Source organism: Chelonia mydas, chromosome 16, assembly GCF_015237465.2.
Source record: "Chelonia mydas isolate rCheMyd1 chromosome 16, rCheMyd1.pri.v2, whole genome shotgun sequence".
NCBI lineage: Eukaryota > Metazoa > Chordata > Testudines > Cheloniidae > Chelonia > Chelonia mydas.
Window position 1 is genome coordinate 13787379 of NC_057857.1, and position 17498 is coordinate 13804876.

General features: G+C 45.0%; 1 protein-coding gene across 42 annotated transcripts in view; it reads left to right on the top strand.

Annotated features, from left to right (window-relative positions):
• The window catches only part of USP20 (ubiquitin specific peptidase 20), a 37766-nt gene that overhangs the window by 7356 nt on the left and 12912 nt on the right, over positions 1-17498 (top strand). For 12 of the 42 annotated variants that reach the window (XM_037879551.2, XM_037879550.2, XM_027823427.3 and 9 more), the window contains 14 exons: positions 510-603; positions 3192-3295; positions 4283-4379; positions 5129-5182; positions 7311-7373; positions 7606-7737; positions 8327-8423; positions 8668-8737; positions 9366-9479; positions 10869-10947; positions 12397-12832; positions 15054-15191; positions 16440-16579; positions 17191-17363. In XM_037879551.2, coding sequence (XP_037735479.1) covers positions 4299-4379; positions 5129-5182; positions 7311-7373; positions 7606-7737; positions 8327-8423; positions 8668-8737; positions 9366-9479; positions 10869-10947; positions 12397-12832; positions 15054-15191; positions 16440-16579; positions 17191-17363 — 1577 coding nt within the window. In that variant the 5' untranslated portion in view covers positions 510-603; positions 3192-3295; positions 4283-4298. Of the gene's footprint in view, positions 1-509; positions 604-3191; positions 3296-4282; positions 4380-5128; positions 5183-7310; positions 7374-7605; positions 7738-8012; positions 8164-8326; positions 8424-8667; positions 8738-9365; positions 9480-10868; positions 10948-12396; positions 12833-15053; positions 15192-16439; positions 16580-17190; positions 17364-17498 lie in introns of those variants that run through there. The other 30 variants (XM_043530195.1, XM_037879558.2, XM_043530198.1 and 27 more) reach the window with 11 other exon arrangements.

The window sequence follows — 17498 nt, forward strand, 5'->3', positions numbered from 1 at the left end:
CACATCATTTTTAATTACCTCAAATAATAAATGAATATGAAAAATTTTGCTTCCTTTGATTGTCCTTCAATAAGGCAAGTAGTACCGTCAGGGTTTCTAATGTGAGATGTGTTCTGAACCTGGGACTGGGATCAGGAATTTCTGAGTTCTGATTCCATCTCTGACATTGTCTCTCTGTGTTATGCTGGGCAAGTCACTTAATTTTCTGGCCCAATTTCCCCCTTTATAAAATACAGATAATATTGTATGTATTTATTTTATGGAGGGGAGGGGGAGGATTAACTAGAAACGTTCGTAAATTATTGCAGATGGAAAGCACTAAGTATTTATTACTATTAATACTCATGTTTACATAGTATGTTGTGTACTAAATGTTTAACTTCTGCAAAAATATTTGCAACTGTCTCGCTTTGGTGTAGGTGCACGTAGTTTCTTTTAGCAAAAGGAGAGAAATATGTTGTTGAGTAGGAAAGCCACCCCTTTTGACAGCAATTGTCATCTTTTTGTAGGTCAGAGTTACTGTGGAATTGTTCTGACATGTTCACGCTGTTGTTCTGCAGTGCTTGTTGGGAAGGAGACAGACTGGGGAGGACTTGCTCTAAGGTTATTTCCTTTCACTTTAAATCAAAATGTATGAACTTTGATAAATAAAAGGGCGGCTTTAAGAAATGTTTTTATTATTGAATTCCTATTTTCTCAAGCAACAGCAGAGAGAGAACCTGTATGTACGATGTAATTAAGTCGACCTAAGCCCTAGTGTGGACACTGCTAGATCAACGGAAGAATTCTTCTGTTGACTAGGCTACCGCCTCTTGGAGAGGTGGATTTACTATGGCGATGGAAGAACCTCTTCCATCGCTGTAGTGTCTATGCTACAGAAACGCACTGTAGCATTTCCAAGGGCCTGTCTACACATGAAATGTTACAGCCGCACCACTGTAGAGCTTCACTTCCTAAACTGACAGGAGGGGTTTTCCCATCGGTGCAGCTAATCCACCTCCTTAAGAGGTGGTAGCTAGGTCGACAGAAGAATTCTTCTGTTGATTTAGTGCTGTCTACACTGGGGGTTAGTTCAGCGTAACTGCATCGCTCAGGGGTGTGGATTTTGTAGTTAAGTCGACTAACCTTTCTAATGAAGATCAGGCCTAGAGTAGATGTACCCTATACTACAAGAAAATCAAGTTTAACAATGGTTGTTAAACTCACTTACAGCCTAGCTGTGGTCTAATACATTCAACCCGCACTAAGTAGATGGGACTGACCCATTTCCCAGTTGTATTCAAAAAATGAAGTGCTAAGAACAAGTGGGAAAATCAACTCCCCAATACTGCAAACACTTAACACATGTTTAACTTTAAATATGTGAGTAGTCCTTTGGAAATACAGTGGAATCAATGGAATTCAGTGGGACCACTCGACTGTGTAATTTTAAGCATATGTGTAAGTGCTTCTGTGATCAGGACAGGATTCAGTTTGTTTTAAAAATAGTTACCATTTAATTTAATGTACATATGTTAAAGATGACAGTGAGATGATAGTTTGTCTTTCCTGCTCCAGACTCTAAACTGCAGCCCTGTGGGATTGGACAGTTGCTATTTAGCCATCTGCTCCCTGGTTATTAAGCCAAACCTTGAAGTTCCTAGAGCCTCTGGCTACAACCAATGTGTCATTCTCTATTATTTGCAATGAATTTCTTTCCTCCAGGCCTGCAAAATATTCAGTTCCTAGCTGGTAAAGCCATTTTACAAAATGCCACATTAGGTCTTACTTCTGCCAGGACAGGGCATGGAATTAGGAAGGATTTTCAGCTTTGGGAAAAAACCTTTACTTTAGCTGGAGTGACTTAGCTCTTCATCCTCTTGGGTCCCCCCCCCCACCCCTCAAAAAATGTTTTAGAACCCCTGCTCTAAAACTGGGGGTTGGGACCCATCAGGGGGTCACAAGGTTATTACATGGGGGGGTTGTAAGCTGTCAACCTCCACCCCAAACCCCGCTTTGCCTCCAGCATTTATAATGATGGTAAATATATAAAAAAGTGTTTTTAATTTATAAGGGGGTCGCACTCAGAGGCTTGCTATGTGAAAGAGGTCACCAGTAAAAAAATTTTTGAGAGCCACTGTTTTAGAGCATCTTTGAAAATGATGTCTAAGGTGTCAAAGAATGTTAAACTGCAGGAAGCAATGAATATGCTGCTGTATGCGTAATTTAAAACTTTTGGTGAGCTTGAAGCTGACCTTTCTTTACTGGTATAGAGCTTTTACAGCTGGTTGGCCTCTAGCAAGTAGTAATATTATGGAGCAAGTTCTGAACTGTCTGTATTGCTTGCAGAGTTTTTATTTAAGGCCATAGATGCAATTTCCTTAAAATATATTGCTCAGAAGTTGCCTCACTTTGATGCCTTACGTTGTATTCTACGTCTGAGGGCATGTCTGGAGTGTTCCATAGGTAGGCTCCGTGATCTCAAATATGGACTACTCCAGAGGGGTTTATTTTGCTTATAAATTATATTGATGTGAAACCCTGGAAATGTTCCTTTATACTGTGTGCGTTTGGATATATTATCCTGAGTGGAACCCCACTTGTCATACTCTGCACAGTGATTTACATATGTTAATGTTGTCGAGCAGATAAATATTTAACAGTAAACCCCTCAGAAATGCTGGTGGCTTCCTTGCTTTTGAAGGCGGGTTACTAATATTACAAACCTTCCTACTCTAGTCCCCCCACCCTCCTTCATTTAAAACAGTGAGTACATTTTTAGTGATTAGGGACTAGCTTCAGCTAGGCCTATAGCATAGGTCCTGTGCCAGCTTCTATACACAACTCTGTTGAAGCAGCTCAAAACTGAGCTGCAGCATCCTTTTGATTTTAGTCTCGGCCTCCTGTGAACAAACTGTCAAGATTTTATCCTCTCCTGTGGAGCTTTGGTTGTGTTTGACAACAGGAAGTAAGATAAGATAATGAAACTGGTTTTTACTTGTGGCCTGCTGAGCCAGGATGGGAAACTTGGTCTCCTGCAGTAAAAGTCTAGTCCATCAAGCCATCCTTGGCTTAATTAATTAGAATGTATTCATGACATGTAGCTTACATGTTTTTCTAGTTACCTTGTGCGGACTAGGAAGAGGTTGAGTGAAATGATATATGTAAATACATGTATAAAATAATGTTTTGTTTTTTTTTAACTGGATTAGTATTCTGTAGCATCCAACGATGCTGTGTGATCCAGATAAGCTGGGACTTTGAGCCTTCAGAAGAGAGTACTCAGTGGTTCATCACATTATCATCTTCCTTTGAGGTATGAACCAAATCAATTTCAGCAAATCCAAATCTTTGGTTAGACCTGTAGTTCTTAACCAGGGGTGTGGGGCCCCCTAGGGGGCCTCCAGCAGGTTTCAGGGTGGCCTCCAAGCAGAGCCAGCGTTAGACTTGCTGGGGCCCAGGGCAGAAAGCCAAAGCCCACCACATGGGGCTGAAGCCCAGGTCCCTGAGCCCCGCCACCTGGGGCTGAAGTTGAAGCCTGAGCAATGTAGCTTTGTGGGGGCCCCTGTGGCGTGGGGCCCCAGGCAGTTGCCCTGCTTTGCTACCCCCTAATGCCGGCCCTGGCTTTTATATGCAGAAAACCAGTTATTGTGGCACAGGTGAGCCATGGAGTTTTTATAGCCTGTTGTGGGGGGAGAGGGGGCTCAGAAAGAAAAAGGTTGAAAACCTCTGGGTTAGATAGCATAGATAACTGAATTGGCAGTTGTGGCCCTTAAAGTGTGCATGTAGATTTAGTATTTTACTACATTTTTGGAACACAGGTAGCACATTGTACAAATAATAATAATTATTAACTGTGTCTGCTCCCTGCTCCTTTCCATTGCATCGCCCACATACCTCTGATATCATAATGCCATTACTCAACAATGAGCTCTGTATTAGCACAACGGCAGCATTGAACTGTAGTGTTACCTGACATCAAGATTGGTGCCTTTGGGTGTTGTATCTGGTGCGTGGAGGTTTAATTTAATCTCTGAGATTTACTCACGTAGTCCCCTCATCCCTACACTGGGACAAATGTACAGGCCGGGAACTTTTTTACCTAATTACAGGGGAGATGTATAATGTCCAATTTAAATTTTTGAGATTATTAGCTTATGCTTTTGAGTTGTAAAGATGGATTTTCTTACTCCCTAACATCTTAAAACTGCAGCATATCAGTTTACTTTCCTACTGTCTTTACCATCAAGTCTGACATTTAACCAAATTGAGGAGTCATCCTGCAATTTCTGTACCTCTGTAGGTGAGCTTTAGTGAGAATGGGAGATACAAGAGACGTTTGTCCTCACCTGGATTCCATAGGTGAGGTCACCAAGGATGACCTGCTGCTCAAATCCAAGGTAAAGGAAGCGCTGCTTGCAGTGTGGTTACCTCGTGTGTGTGGGGGGGGGGGCTGCCCTAAGATACAAAGATTGTACATATCCACAAGTGGGATGTAGAAATTGAACACAAGTGGGATGAACTGAAACTGATATCTTTTTGAGCGTGCCTCATAAAATGAGGCATTGTCAGCCATTTGTACTTCAGAAATCCAATTAAATGATGTGAAGAGGCTGTCCTTATGAGATAGCCCAAGGGAAAGCCCATAATTCTAGCATTTACTCTTGAGTGCTGTTGATCTGTCTACCTCGCTCATTAACAAATGAAGTCTTCAAAATCTCTTTCTCTTTGAATGGTTTCATTTGGCAACTAATACATTTTCAAGGCTCATGGGCTTACTTCAGAAAGGGGGTGATGTGAAAGGAAACATCTTAGTGGCTGGAATTTTGGAGTGAGTAGAAGTGGCTGATGGAATTAGATTAAAAACTAACATTTCTGCCATCTGGGCAGTGCTCAAAGCCCTCTTCACTGGTGCATTTCTGAATGACTGTTTACCCTGCTCAAAGATGTCTCTCATCGCAGGTACTTGAAAGTGTAAATTTAGTTTAGGTGGAATTCATAGTACTGGGAAAAATGAATTGTGCAGCCAAACAAGGTTTTAATCTCTGCCCCAAAAGGTCAACTCATGCAATAAGCATGGGGTGCTCCTCTCTGATTCAAGGGCTAGGCTACTAAACTGTAATGACTTTTTCTTTGTGTATGACTGCAGGGAACTTGCCAGTCGTGCAGAGCTGGGGGACCAAACCTCTGGGCTTGCCTGCAGGTAAAAAGAGCCTGCTATCTGTGTGTACTGTATAAAGGGGCTTCTCATTTTTTATTTATACTGTTTCTTAGTACAATGCAGTACTTATTTTCAGGCTGACTAATCGCCTTCGGATATGAAATTAGGTCTGAGATCATAGTATCTGGTAAACAAAGAAAGAAGCATTAGAAGAAAGGAAGCCAGTAAAAGTGTCCATCAGCTTTCAATTATATCCCAGAAAAATAGAAGCCAATGATCAAACTCTGATACTGTTTGCCTCACATCTAGGCCTATTTTGTTCACACCTCACAAATGACTTCCTCCTGGAGCCCCAGTGGGAATCAACACTGAAGAATGCTACTAACTACCATCTGTTTTTAAGCACCTGATGATTGAATGGATCCTTCTGCTTGCAGCTTTTAGGGAGATTTAAAGTCTATGGAGCCAGAGAACTTTAGTGATGTTGTTGAAAGGAGGGGAACAAGGCAGAAGGGAATGAAAAAGAGTTGGCTTAAATATGATCAGAGCTGGAATGGACTCCGGATGTCATCTAATCTGGAACGTAGGCCAAATTCAGCCCTGATGTAAGCAGATGCGCTGCAACTGACATTAAAACAAACCAAACTAAAACATTCTATGCAGTGACATCATCATTGACTGGTGGAGCATCACCCATTTACACCAGCTCTGATCTTGGTCCCTGTCACTTAAAATGATAAATGCTAGGAGTTGTAGAGTAGTGTTTCTCAGTGGGTCACTTCCCCTGGGGGCAGATATCAAAAAGCAATTGGGGCAGGTGGGATGCAAGGCATTGGATATGTTATTACCATCTAAAGCAAGGAAAATCTTGCTTTCCCCACTCTCCCCACACTCTTACTGTTCAAGGTCAAGTATTCTCTGCCAAACCTCTCAAAACACACACACACAAATTACATAGGCTTTTCATTGTTATCATGGATACATTTACTATAAAATCAAGAGTGAGTAAAAAAAAAAGTAAGGCAGTCATGAAAATGTTTGAGTTGAAGTAAGGGCTTGCTTACCTGACAAGGTTGAGAAGTACTGCTCCAGAGAAAGTTGGAAGATTCTCACTGTGCAGCGGTACATCACACCTGTGTGTACCTGTCATACCAATTGTCGATCAGTTGTACTATCAAAAATTATTCCTGGGTAACAAATGCACATGGCATTTTCAAAACACAGGGGAAGTCACAGATCTTGAAGAGCTCATAATGCTTGTCAGTTTCATTCTGTTGCTTTTTCTTGGGAAGTTCTATGCATAGGGGCTGTAGAGGCACCAGTACTGGTGCTTTGGTAGTGCTGGGACTGCTCTAGGAGGAGCAGAGATAATCTTCTTTTCCATCCATGAACACCCTGAGCAGCAGGCAAGGATTGCCCTGTATTGCCTGGGAATGTCAACTTCCATTATGATACTTATGGTTAGTTTGCATCATGGTAGTTCCTAGGCCCTGTTGTGCTGAGCACTGTGTAATCAGAGTAAAAGACAGTCCTTGCCCTGAAGAGCTCTTAGTAGGAGCAGTGGAACAAAGCTGAAAAAGATTTTGCCAGATTTTACACTGTTGTTCAGGAAGCTGCAGCATGCCCGGAAGTATCAGACTGATAGATCTTATACCTGTAACTGCAGGGGCAAGTTATTCTTTTTAGATACATTTCTAGTCCTTTCCAAAACATACTTGTAACAGAAGAAAGAAAACAAGGCATTTGAATGAGGGGACTGATGGGGAAAGACCAAGCAGTGGAAAGAGAAGAGGTGACAGGATGGACATGGACCAACTCTCATCTTAGTATCTGGATTTCATCAGACAAGCAATGTATTTTTACAACAGATTTTCAAATGATCCATCTGTAGATCTATGGACACAGTGTGATCAGAAAAACTAACGTCTGTGATTTGGATTGGAGGTTTCATAGAGTCATGTGAGCAAGGGTGGGCATAGTTTTTTTTCAAGAAGTGCCAAGTCTTTTGTAATGCTGTGACTCAGGTTACAACGCATGCTCATGAAGTGCAGAGGGTCAGCGCACATGCAGCTGCTGGCTAGGATGGGGGTCACAAACCCCTTTTTTCATTCTGTTGTGGGTTTATCTTGCCACATCCAAACTGTTCTCCCACTATCTCCTCTCTCTCTAGGTTGCTTGTCCTTATGTTGGGTGTGGGGAATCCTTTGCGGATCATAGCACCCTTCACGCACAGGTGAGCTGTTCTCTATAACCCTCTCTCTCTCGTCAGGACAGACAGAGTTGGATTTCCAAATAAATTAAACTCTGATCCACAAAGCATGGGCGCTTATTGGTTATAGCCATTCCCGGCCACCTTTCGAGCCCAGACAACATTTATATAATGACTATGGTGTGTAGGTTCCAAACTCTCTGGCGATTGAGTTACAGTTTGTGGTTCTCAGTATTCTCACTATTTTGGTTTTTAGGCCAAAAAACACAACCTGACAGTGAACCTGACAACATTCCGGGTGTGGTGTTATGCCTGTGAAAAGGAGGTATTCTTGGACCAGAGACTGGCAGCACATGCTCCATCCCTGTCATCAAAGTTCAGTGAACAGGTGGGTCTTTCACCCCATAAGTCAGGAGGATACTGTTGAATGGGATGGAACGCTTAGCAGGGTTTGTCTTTTTTTTTTGTTAGATGACTAGTTTAGGACTCCCCACTATTGGACATGCCATTGTTGCAATGAGAGCTCTCAAACCTGAAGGAAGATGCCTCCCATCAAGATAACCTTGCATTTATTTATCAACTTTCATCCAGGGGGATTCCTAATGTGCTTTAAAAACTGTGTCCCTCTCTATATAATCGGTCTGTCTTTGGCCGCTTCTGAAGGGTGGCCGCGTCTGGGGTGAACTGCAGCAGCATGAACTGCCAAACTAGAAATGTACCCTCTGCAGACACTATTGACTGTCCCTTGGGCCTCTTGTGGTACATCTTGACTTCACTAAGGGTGCTCCTTGGACAGCCTCGTCATGTTACTGAGGTAATGCCATCAGGAAAGGTAAAGGGGTTAGTGCAGCAGCATATTGCCAGTGCCTTTGTTACTGGGGGACCTTCTTAGTGGCTGGGTGAATAAATGGGTACAGATTGTGTCTCTCTGCAGATCAGACCTGCCACTGATGCTTATTTCTCTGCCTTTAATCTAGGAGTCTCCATTGCCTGCTCACCCCCTGAAGGCAGTTCCAATTGCAGTGGCTGATGAAGGGGAATCGGAATCAGAGGAGGATGATCTGAAACCAAGAGGTAATGCCACACTGAATTATGGGATCAGTTATAACTGCACCTCTGGACTCTAAGGCTTACATTGTGAGGTTCCTGGAGAGCCTCTGTGATTTCAGTAGGACTGGGATGCTGAGCTCGTTTGCGAGGGACGTGCTGGATTCCCTTTCATCTTATGCGGAATGTAGAAAAGTGGTGCTTCTGAAAAGGAAGGGGTGCTGGAAAGTGACCTTCCTTTCTTGTCTAACGTCTCTTGCATTTTCTCCAGGCCTTACTGGAATGAAAAACCTTGGGAACTCCTGCTACATGAATGCAGCGCTTCAGGCCCTCTCGAACTGGTAGGCGACAGGACCATTCTGCGGTGATGCTCCCTTGAATACTCCCTAAAAATAAAGAAGTGCCTGTTCCAATCCGAGACCTCCTTCATGAACGCTGTGTGTGGAAATCAGCTGAGGTGCAGAGTAGGGAGGGAGAAGGGGAAAAAAACAGGATCATGGTGTTTAATGCATAAAAAGCTGCAGAGCAGGAAACTGAGCAAACCAACGGGACACGTACCATTGGGCTGGCGGTGGAAGTACAGGCCTTTAGTTTCCATTGTGATCTTTAAAATAGAGTAAATATAAAATATTTTATAGGTGCATGTGCATGCATTTTCCCTCCCAACTTCTTTTTAATGTTCTCCCTAATGAGGTGGCCTTGAAAACCTCAACCCAAAATAGTTCTCACCATCTGGTCTTGGCAATAAACTCTAGCATCTCTCAGGGGAGGGATCCCAATCATTCAGACCAACGGGAGTGATTTGTGAAGAATCAGAGGGCAGCATTTGCAGCACCATCTCTTTCCCCTTTTTCTAAATGTTAAATTTAAAAAGCAACCTTAGGACATGTCCTCTCTTTCTGTGTGACTTTAAACATACGCATAGAAGAAATTCCCCTCCACTTACCTCTCCTATCTTTCCTTCTTTAGCCCGCCTCTCACACAGTTTTTTCTGGAGTGTGGCGGGCTGGTACGTACAGACAAGAAGCCCGCATTGTGCAAAAGTTACCAGAAACTGGTCTCTGAGGTTTGGCACAAGAAGCGGTGAGTAATCCCTCCCCAGTCCAAACGGGAAGGTGTATAGTGGTTCATACTTCAGTTACGAACACAGTAAAAATAATGAGAAGTGTGACGCAGTCCCTGAATTCAAGCTTTAGGACTAGCCCTAGAAGATGTGGGGTGTGTTGCTGTGAGCGCCTGGTGTCGTACTCCCCTTCTTCCACCCTGCAGTTAGTGATCAGACAGCCATCTTTTGCGGAACAGGGTCTAGAAACCTCTGAAAATTCATTACACTGAAATCAAAACAGTGAATCAAAGCGTGCATGGTAACGTGAAGTGCTTCAAACAGAGAGCTTAAAAAGGGCTTTTCTTCTCACTGATCTGCTGAAAAGAGGGTGGGGATATATTTGGCTGCTGCAGTGCAAGTGCAGCATTTAGGGGTGTTGCTCTTGATTTACAGAGAAAAAGCAACTCGCATCCGATACTGATACTTACCAATCAGCCTGGAAGGTGTTTTTGATTGTCAGTTGCTGGCTGTTGACTCAGTATGAGAACTAGGAACCCTGGGCCAGATCCTCAGCTGGTGTAAATTGGTGTAGCACCACTGAAATAATTTGGTTTATAGCAGCCGAGGATCTGATTCCCTAACTGCAAATGTAAGTAGTTGCAAGAATCAGATCGGGTATCTAAATTGTGTCCTATGTTTTGTGTTGTTATCATAGTACAAGACAGACAAGGTGGGTGAGGTAATATCTTTTATTGGATCAGTTTTGTTGGTGGAAGAGACAAGCTTTCAAGCTTCACAGAGCTCTTCTTCAGGTCTGGGAAAGGTAACCAGAGTGTCAGCTGTTCTAGCAACAGAAATTGGTCCAGTAGAAGATATTTGCTTACCCACCTTGTCTCTCTCTTATCCTGGGATCAACACAGCTGCAACAAGATTGCAGACAGAGTATGAGTAAGTTGTGGGTTTGGAATGGATTAAAACTATTTGGAATAAGCGGTGGAGCATGGCAGTAATTTTGAGCAGTGTAATGTAATTTTAATATAACGTAACTCCTGTGAGTTCTGACTGTTTGAGGTGGGCATTGCTCTTTGTCTGTGAAATCAAAATAAATAAGTAGACGAGACCATTCTGGCAACGGAAATGACAGCACCATCACTTGACATTTTAAAAAGTGACACAGCATTGGTGAATGTACAGTAGGGATCAGTCTGTCACTAGTAGGGAAAAGAGATTAAAATACTTGGTAGATAGATACCTGCATCATCTCAAATCTTATGACTTCTAGTTAACAGATACGTTCAGACTTTGTAGCAACATAACTCTTCTTTTTCCCCTTTCCTTTAAACTGACTACCGCTTCTTATTTTGTGTGTACTACACAGTTCAGCTCTAGACTCGATATGTGAATTAATGGTCTTTTTTCTTAAACAGCCCAAGCTATGTGGTTCCCAGCAGCTTGTCTCATGGAATTAAACTGGTCAACCCCATGTTCCGGGGCTATGCACAGCAGGTGGGCCATCCAACAAAAACACTAGCCTTTCTAGACGTATGCCTAGGTTGTTCCACATCATGTGATTCTTACTTCTGTAGTGGAGCCCGCTTCACGAAGTACCTCATGTAAGAGTAAATGGCCCATATTAACTGGTTGGGTGCTGGGATTGTCCCATTGTTTTGCCTCTGTATTAGAGAATGGCTAGAGCACTTGACCGGGACACAGGAGATCTAGGTTCTATTTCTGGGTCTACGGTGGGACTTTGGGCAAGGCTCGGTACATCTCTGTACCTCAGTTTCCCTGTCTGTAAAACGGGGATAATGATACTGACCTCCTTTGCCAAGCACTTTGAGATCTGATGAAAAATGCCATCTAAGACCTATGTGGTATTATTGTTACTTATATTAGAGAGGAGTCTGGTTACACCTGCACTAAAAGGTTACAAATACCAACTTTTATTACATGCACATCCTTCTCGGCACCCAATTTAAATGAGTCCTTTAAAAAGATCATGTCTTTTGGGGTGGGGGGGAAAGAGTACTTCACTGTATAAAAAAAAAAAAAAAATTCACTTATTCTTTAGAATGAAATTTCACCCTCCGTGTGTAGTTGGTTAGAAAGCACACAGCGAGAAGGGACATCCGACAATAACGTCTCTAAGCCAGGGTACTGGTAGCAAGTGGAAACCGAGATGATGATGATAAAAATATCAGTTGCTGAAATAGAGAGACCAGAGCGGCTATATTTGCCCTTGATGCAAAGCCATTGGATTGGAATTCCAGCTATAAAGAGTTAAAACTGAAGAGCTGATGATGTTTTATTTTATTTTAAACCAAATCTTCCATAATGTCACAAGTCTTCAAAATGTCACTACCCAGAGCTGTCCCTTATCAGCAATCTCCACTATCTGAGGGGCCACGTAGGGGGCCTTCACACTGGCTGATTTGTCTTTGATTTCTAGTTCTAATCCCTGGCAGTAAAGGATTTTAATACTATGTTTGCTGTAAGGGATAGGGTTATCATGTGAAGACATCAATGGAGCATGAAGATTGTTTTTGTAGCATAGACTGTACTGTTCTTTGCAGCCCACTGTCTTGATTGTCTTTCTCCTGGTTTCCCACGTTCTTTCAGTGCTGACATCCCAGTAAACAAAATAACTGTCTAAGTTCTGTAGCAGTAGCCCAGTTTGACCATCCTGAGACCTTCCTAAGCTCCTGAGAAAAAGCAGAAATTGAAACAATTAGCTACAAATTGGGACTGTAATCCCCAGGCGTTAGAGTAGTCAGTGAAATGGGCAGGATCCCTCTGTCCATCTGCTGAATATCACCAACTCCATGTGTTCTCTGAGTGGGACTCCTTGTATTCCCCGAGGGGCTAACTTTTGTGGGCTTTACAGTGGAAACTGGAGTAGCTGTGTTTTGTCCCTAGATGGGCAGTATATAATGTGGGATTGCTCCTGGTTTTCAGGACACCCAAGAGTTTCTGCGATGCCTGATGGACCAGCTTCATGAAGAGCTAAAGGAACCAGTTGTTGCTGAGGCAAGAGACTCTGACTCCAGTGACACAGATGACAAGCGGGAAGGTGACCGTAGCCCCTCAGAGGATGAGTTCCTCTCTTGTGATTCGAGCAGCGACAGGGGTGATATGGATGGGCAAGGCAGGACAGGGGGCATGAGCAGCTCCCTAGCCGAGGCAGAGTTGCTGATCCAGGATGAGGCCGGGAGAGGGATCTCTGAGAAAGAGAGGCTGAAAGACAGGAAATTCTCCTACAGCCACCGGCGGAGCAACTCGGAACAAGTTGATGAGGATGCAGATGTTGATACCACCCTGAGTCCAATTGATGGCAGAGCTTCTCCTGAAACCCTACCTCCTCCCTGCCCTGCCAGCCCATGTAGGACACCAGGTACTAATATAGCGTCCCTATCACACCATACAAGAACCAGTGCCATATTCATGTGTTGGGGCATGCTAATGGGGAGGGGGAAGTCAGACAGATAAGTTGTGTAGACATTCCCACTCCTGGTTTCAGAATGTCTTTGCTTCTAAGACAGGTGACCTGCTTCCTCCAGCTTGCTTCATTTCTACCTTAGCAATCCATGGGTAAATCAGCAGAGAAGTACTTCAGTGTGCCCAGATACTGTGGTGATGAATATAGTTTACATGCTGGATAGGCTACTAGTTTGAGCTGCCTCTGCCAAATGTGACCATTAAAAAACAAAACAAAAAACCTTCTGTTGAGGGAAAGGTGGGTTTTATAATGCCAGACTAGCACTTTAAAGAAGTGAACTGCTGTACGTGCTAATGATAAACCAAATATTAATAATAATACAAGACATGCAGGGGGTTGAGCAGGGGGTTGGATTAGATGACCTGTTGAGGTCCCTTCCAACCCTGATATTCTATGAAACCAAACGACACAGTAACACCTAACAAAGAACAGAGCACAGTCTGAAGGAGCTCCTGGACCTGCACATCTTTTAAAAATTACTTCAGGAAAAATGTGGAATAAGCATGTAAAGCTCTCATTATCCCACAAACTTACCCTGGGAATAGTTGGTTCGGAGAGGGGTAAAGGAAAGGAGGTAATAAGGGGTGTGTGGAAGAGTGGACTCCCAGCCGGTGTCCCACCTCATGGCTAGGTGTGTGGAGTAGCAGCTCTGTCTCTAGCACACCCTGCCAACCGTCACTCCTGTCCCTTGGTGGTCTGTCTCTTCTCATGACTCAGCCTTCTGGCCAGGTTACATTTAGTCATGTGCCTTCTGCGGTAATAGAAAATCAAACAAATAGTCCAGTGTCCCTACAAAAGGCCTTTGGACCCAGTTCTGGGGCCAACGGTCCAGCTCTCAGTCGTTCTTGTCCCCTTCTGAGGGGCCTCATGTCACCTTCCCCAGTGGCTGGCAGGGGAACCCAGGCCCTCCCATGACACTGGATTCTATACCCAGCAGCCAAAGTTTGCTCCATCAGACTCCTTGCTGCTGTCTCTCTGGATTTCCTCCTCCTGTAGCCTGTTCAGCTGGCCTCTCCTGCAGTCTCTCTGGGGTCACCTGTCTGTCAGGGCTGGGACTTGCAGGGCTCCCCCTGGATTTCCCCAGCAAAATCCCAGACTAAAGGTACAAAATGTAAATCCATTTCTGCCCTCTTCAGGCTTGACCTTTCCGTCCCTCTCTGCTCCTCATCCTAGCATCTCCCAGGGCTCTCTCCATGGAAATCCAAATCCCGCCCTATCGTAGCTCCAGAGCCTTCTCCATCCCCAGTGCTGTTGTGTGTAATTCCTGGCCTCCTGCTAGACTTCTCTACTCAGGAGAGGACACCAAGGCCAACTCTCCCCCTAGGCTTCCTCCTCGACCCTCCCAGTCTCTCCGCTCTCTAGTCCCAGAGAGTGACTGCAGAGCTTCTCTCTGCAGCAGACTGTTTATAAAAGCCACCCAGTTCCTCTGGCAGCTGGGACTCATCTTTAATTGGGCATGGCCCAACCTCCAGGTGCGACCAGGTGGGCTGACTGGCCTCCAGGCCCAGATTAACCCTTTCCTTACCTGTGTGGGGTACACACCCCTTCACAGGGAAATAGAGGTATTTGTTAGTGCTGGGCAATGAACATGTAAAAAATATTTTTAAGCCATGGAGAGATGCCATGTGGTTCTGCAGAACAGCTGACATTTAAAGGCTGTGCTCCAGATGTGACTATTCCTTGTCTTGACCCAAAGATGATGACCCAGCCTACAGCCCTGTGGACTCCAGAGACAGGAACACTGGCAGATGTTTGTGGGGTGGTTTTGTTTTCTAAGAAACCCAGAGGATTAAACCTCAGCTCTAGGCCTGGGCATTGGGAGCATTTGTCAATATCCAGTTTATGAGAACAAACTTCTTGATTAGGAACAGACCTAGAGGTGACTTGCATCCTTTTGTTCTGTCTGACAGCGTTTGCCATCTCTCTTGTGGTATCCAATTGAATCCCTCAGGTATCCAGTCCTCAGAGTGGTGGGGCTGGGCTGGGAACTAGATTCCCTGAACATGAAAGACTTTGTTGTGCTAAGATTCAGAGACCAGTATTCTGCTGGGGCTGATTTGTGACAGGCTGGGCTGGTACATTTGGTGTTTCACTGGTGGTCTCTCTCCCCACACAGAGCCGGACAACGACGCCTATGTGCGCTGCTCCTCGCGCCCTTGCAGCCCGGTTCACCAGGAGATGCACTCCAAACTGTCTAGCAGCCCCCCTCGCTCCAGTCCTGTGCGCCTGGGACCCTCCTATGTGCTGAAAAAAGGTAGCGTAGACAGGAAGCTCCTGCAGCCAGGAGGCTGAGGGGGGCGTGGAGGCAAAGGGCCACGTCTGCGGGAGGAAGCAGGAGAAGTGGGAGGTACACAAGCCATCATGACCCCCTGGCTGATCGTCCTTCAATCTGTTGATGTCTACTAAACCAGTGTTAGGAAACGAATGATAGTGAGTCTCAGCATGGCTGGGCGTTTAGGGCAGAGCGATGCCTGGCTGTCCAAATACAGCCTGAAATCACTTAGAAAGGGTCGTCATTGGCCTTATCTTCTCGGTATCATAATGCTAACTTACTAATCACTGTAAGGAACTCCTGGGCTTCCCTGCATTGAGGGGAGAGTCCAGAACTGGCCTTCAGTCTTACACTTCATAGCATATGTGGGCAAGGGACTGTAGGGCAGCCTTATGGTTAAAGGCCTCCTGACTGTTAAAGGGATGTTGCCATATTTCGTAGGCTCCCCGCAGGATTGAAGTTAAAAGCATTAGTCTAGTGTGGGAGTGTTGCGAGGTTACAAATTGGGCCCCGGTTGCCTGCTGCTTCATCTCAAAGAAATCACAAAACCAAACCCACTCTCCTTCCACAGCCCATAAACACAACAGCTTGTGCCCCCACCCCGGCCCTGCAGCCATTCAATAACAGCATTATTTCCCGAGCTGTGCTGACCTCAGCCAGGAGGGAGTGGGGTGGGCACGCAGACGTTCTAGCCTGATAAAAAGCACTCTGTGTAAGTGGGGGTTTTGTTGTTAAACAAAACAACCACGTTCTGCCAGCCGCCACATTCTGTGATGCAAGCCGCAGTGTGAAATGCATGGGGGGAAAACTGGGTGATGGCTAGAAGGAAAAAGACAAAATACCCTTGGGGGGAAAACAATCGGAAAGAGATGAAGAGAGTGTTACAGAGATTAAAGCCAGCAAGAACGCTACGTGACCCCATCGTGTCCTTCTGAACCAGTTCTGGAGGAGGATGGGGACAAAGACTGTACCGCCAACAGCATTCGGGTGCATTGCATTGGTGCATTGTTAGACCCAGTTTCCTGCTGTCACCTGAAACAAGGATGTTCTTAACATAAGCTTAAGTTCAGAACCACTGAAAGCGTCCTGCAGTCTGTGTTGAAGCATGTACAAACACACTTGTCTTGTGCTGTACCCTGGGTGAGACGTACCCCTGGCTTGACTGCAGGACTCTGCTGAAGCTATGTAATAGAGCTTGAAGGTGATGGGGGGGTATGTGTGTCTTTTCAGCCCAGGTGCTGGCTTCCGGGAAGAAGAAGAAAGAGCTTCGTTATCGCAGCGTTATTTCTGACATCTTTGATGGCTCCATTCTCAGCCTGGTGCAATGCCTCACCTGCGACAGAGTGCGTCTCCTTACTGCCATTAATCAAGTAATAAAACAGCAGGGCCTGTTTGCTTCAACAAACCTCTCCTTGGGAAACAGAGCTGTTCCCAAATATTCTGGGATGCTAGGGCCCTACTAAAATGATCGCTTGTGTGTGAAGTCTACCAGGCCTAGGAATATTCTGTGTCATTGTTTATGTGCCATACAGAATCTTGATCCTGTGTAGCTCAGTTAGCTTAGCCATTATGCATGTCCTACCATGGAGCTGGTCACAGCAAAGGGGGAATAAGGTGGAGGAGCCAACGAAATAGAGGGAGCTGGACAGGGCTTGGGGGGGCACTCTATGGAGAACTTGGCGCTCTGGCTGTAGGGAACACGAAGCGGTTAGGAAGGGGAGTGATCACACTTCTGTCACCCTGTTTGTGAGTGAGGAATAATCCTAGTGTAGACAAGACAAAACCATTTCAGTGCTGCCTCAGAGGCTGGGGCTGGGGCTGGGCCAGACACTTCTTTTTGATGGTGCTGAAAATGGCCTACTACTGTCAGCAACACTTCAGTTTCCTAGTGTAGATGGGCCCAAGTGATGCTAAAAGTTCCGGGCTGAGTATCTGCTCCTTTGCATACACTAGAAGCCCAGATTTTTTTGTGTGTCCTCAGGTATCCACAACAGTGGAGACGTTCCAGGATCTGTCGCTGCCGATCCCTGGGAAGGAGGACTTGGCCAAGCTGCACTCCGCCATTTACCAAAATGTGCCCGCTAAGACGGGGGCCTGCGGGGACAATTACACCTCGCAAGGCTGGATTGCCTTCATCATGGAGTACATCAGGAGGTGTGTTTCCCTTGCGTCCCCTTATGCAGTTTCTCTCCCTCCTTGGCTTTGCACTTGTCAGTTACTAGAAGGCAGTTACCCTTAAATGTAACAAGCTGATTGGTTCTTTACCGAAGGGAAATGGAGGAAAGAGAG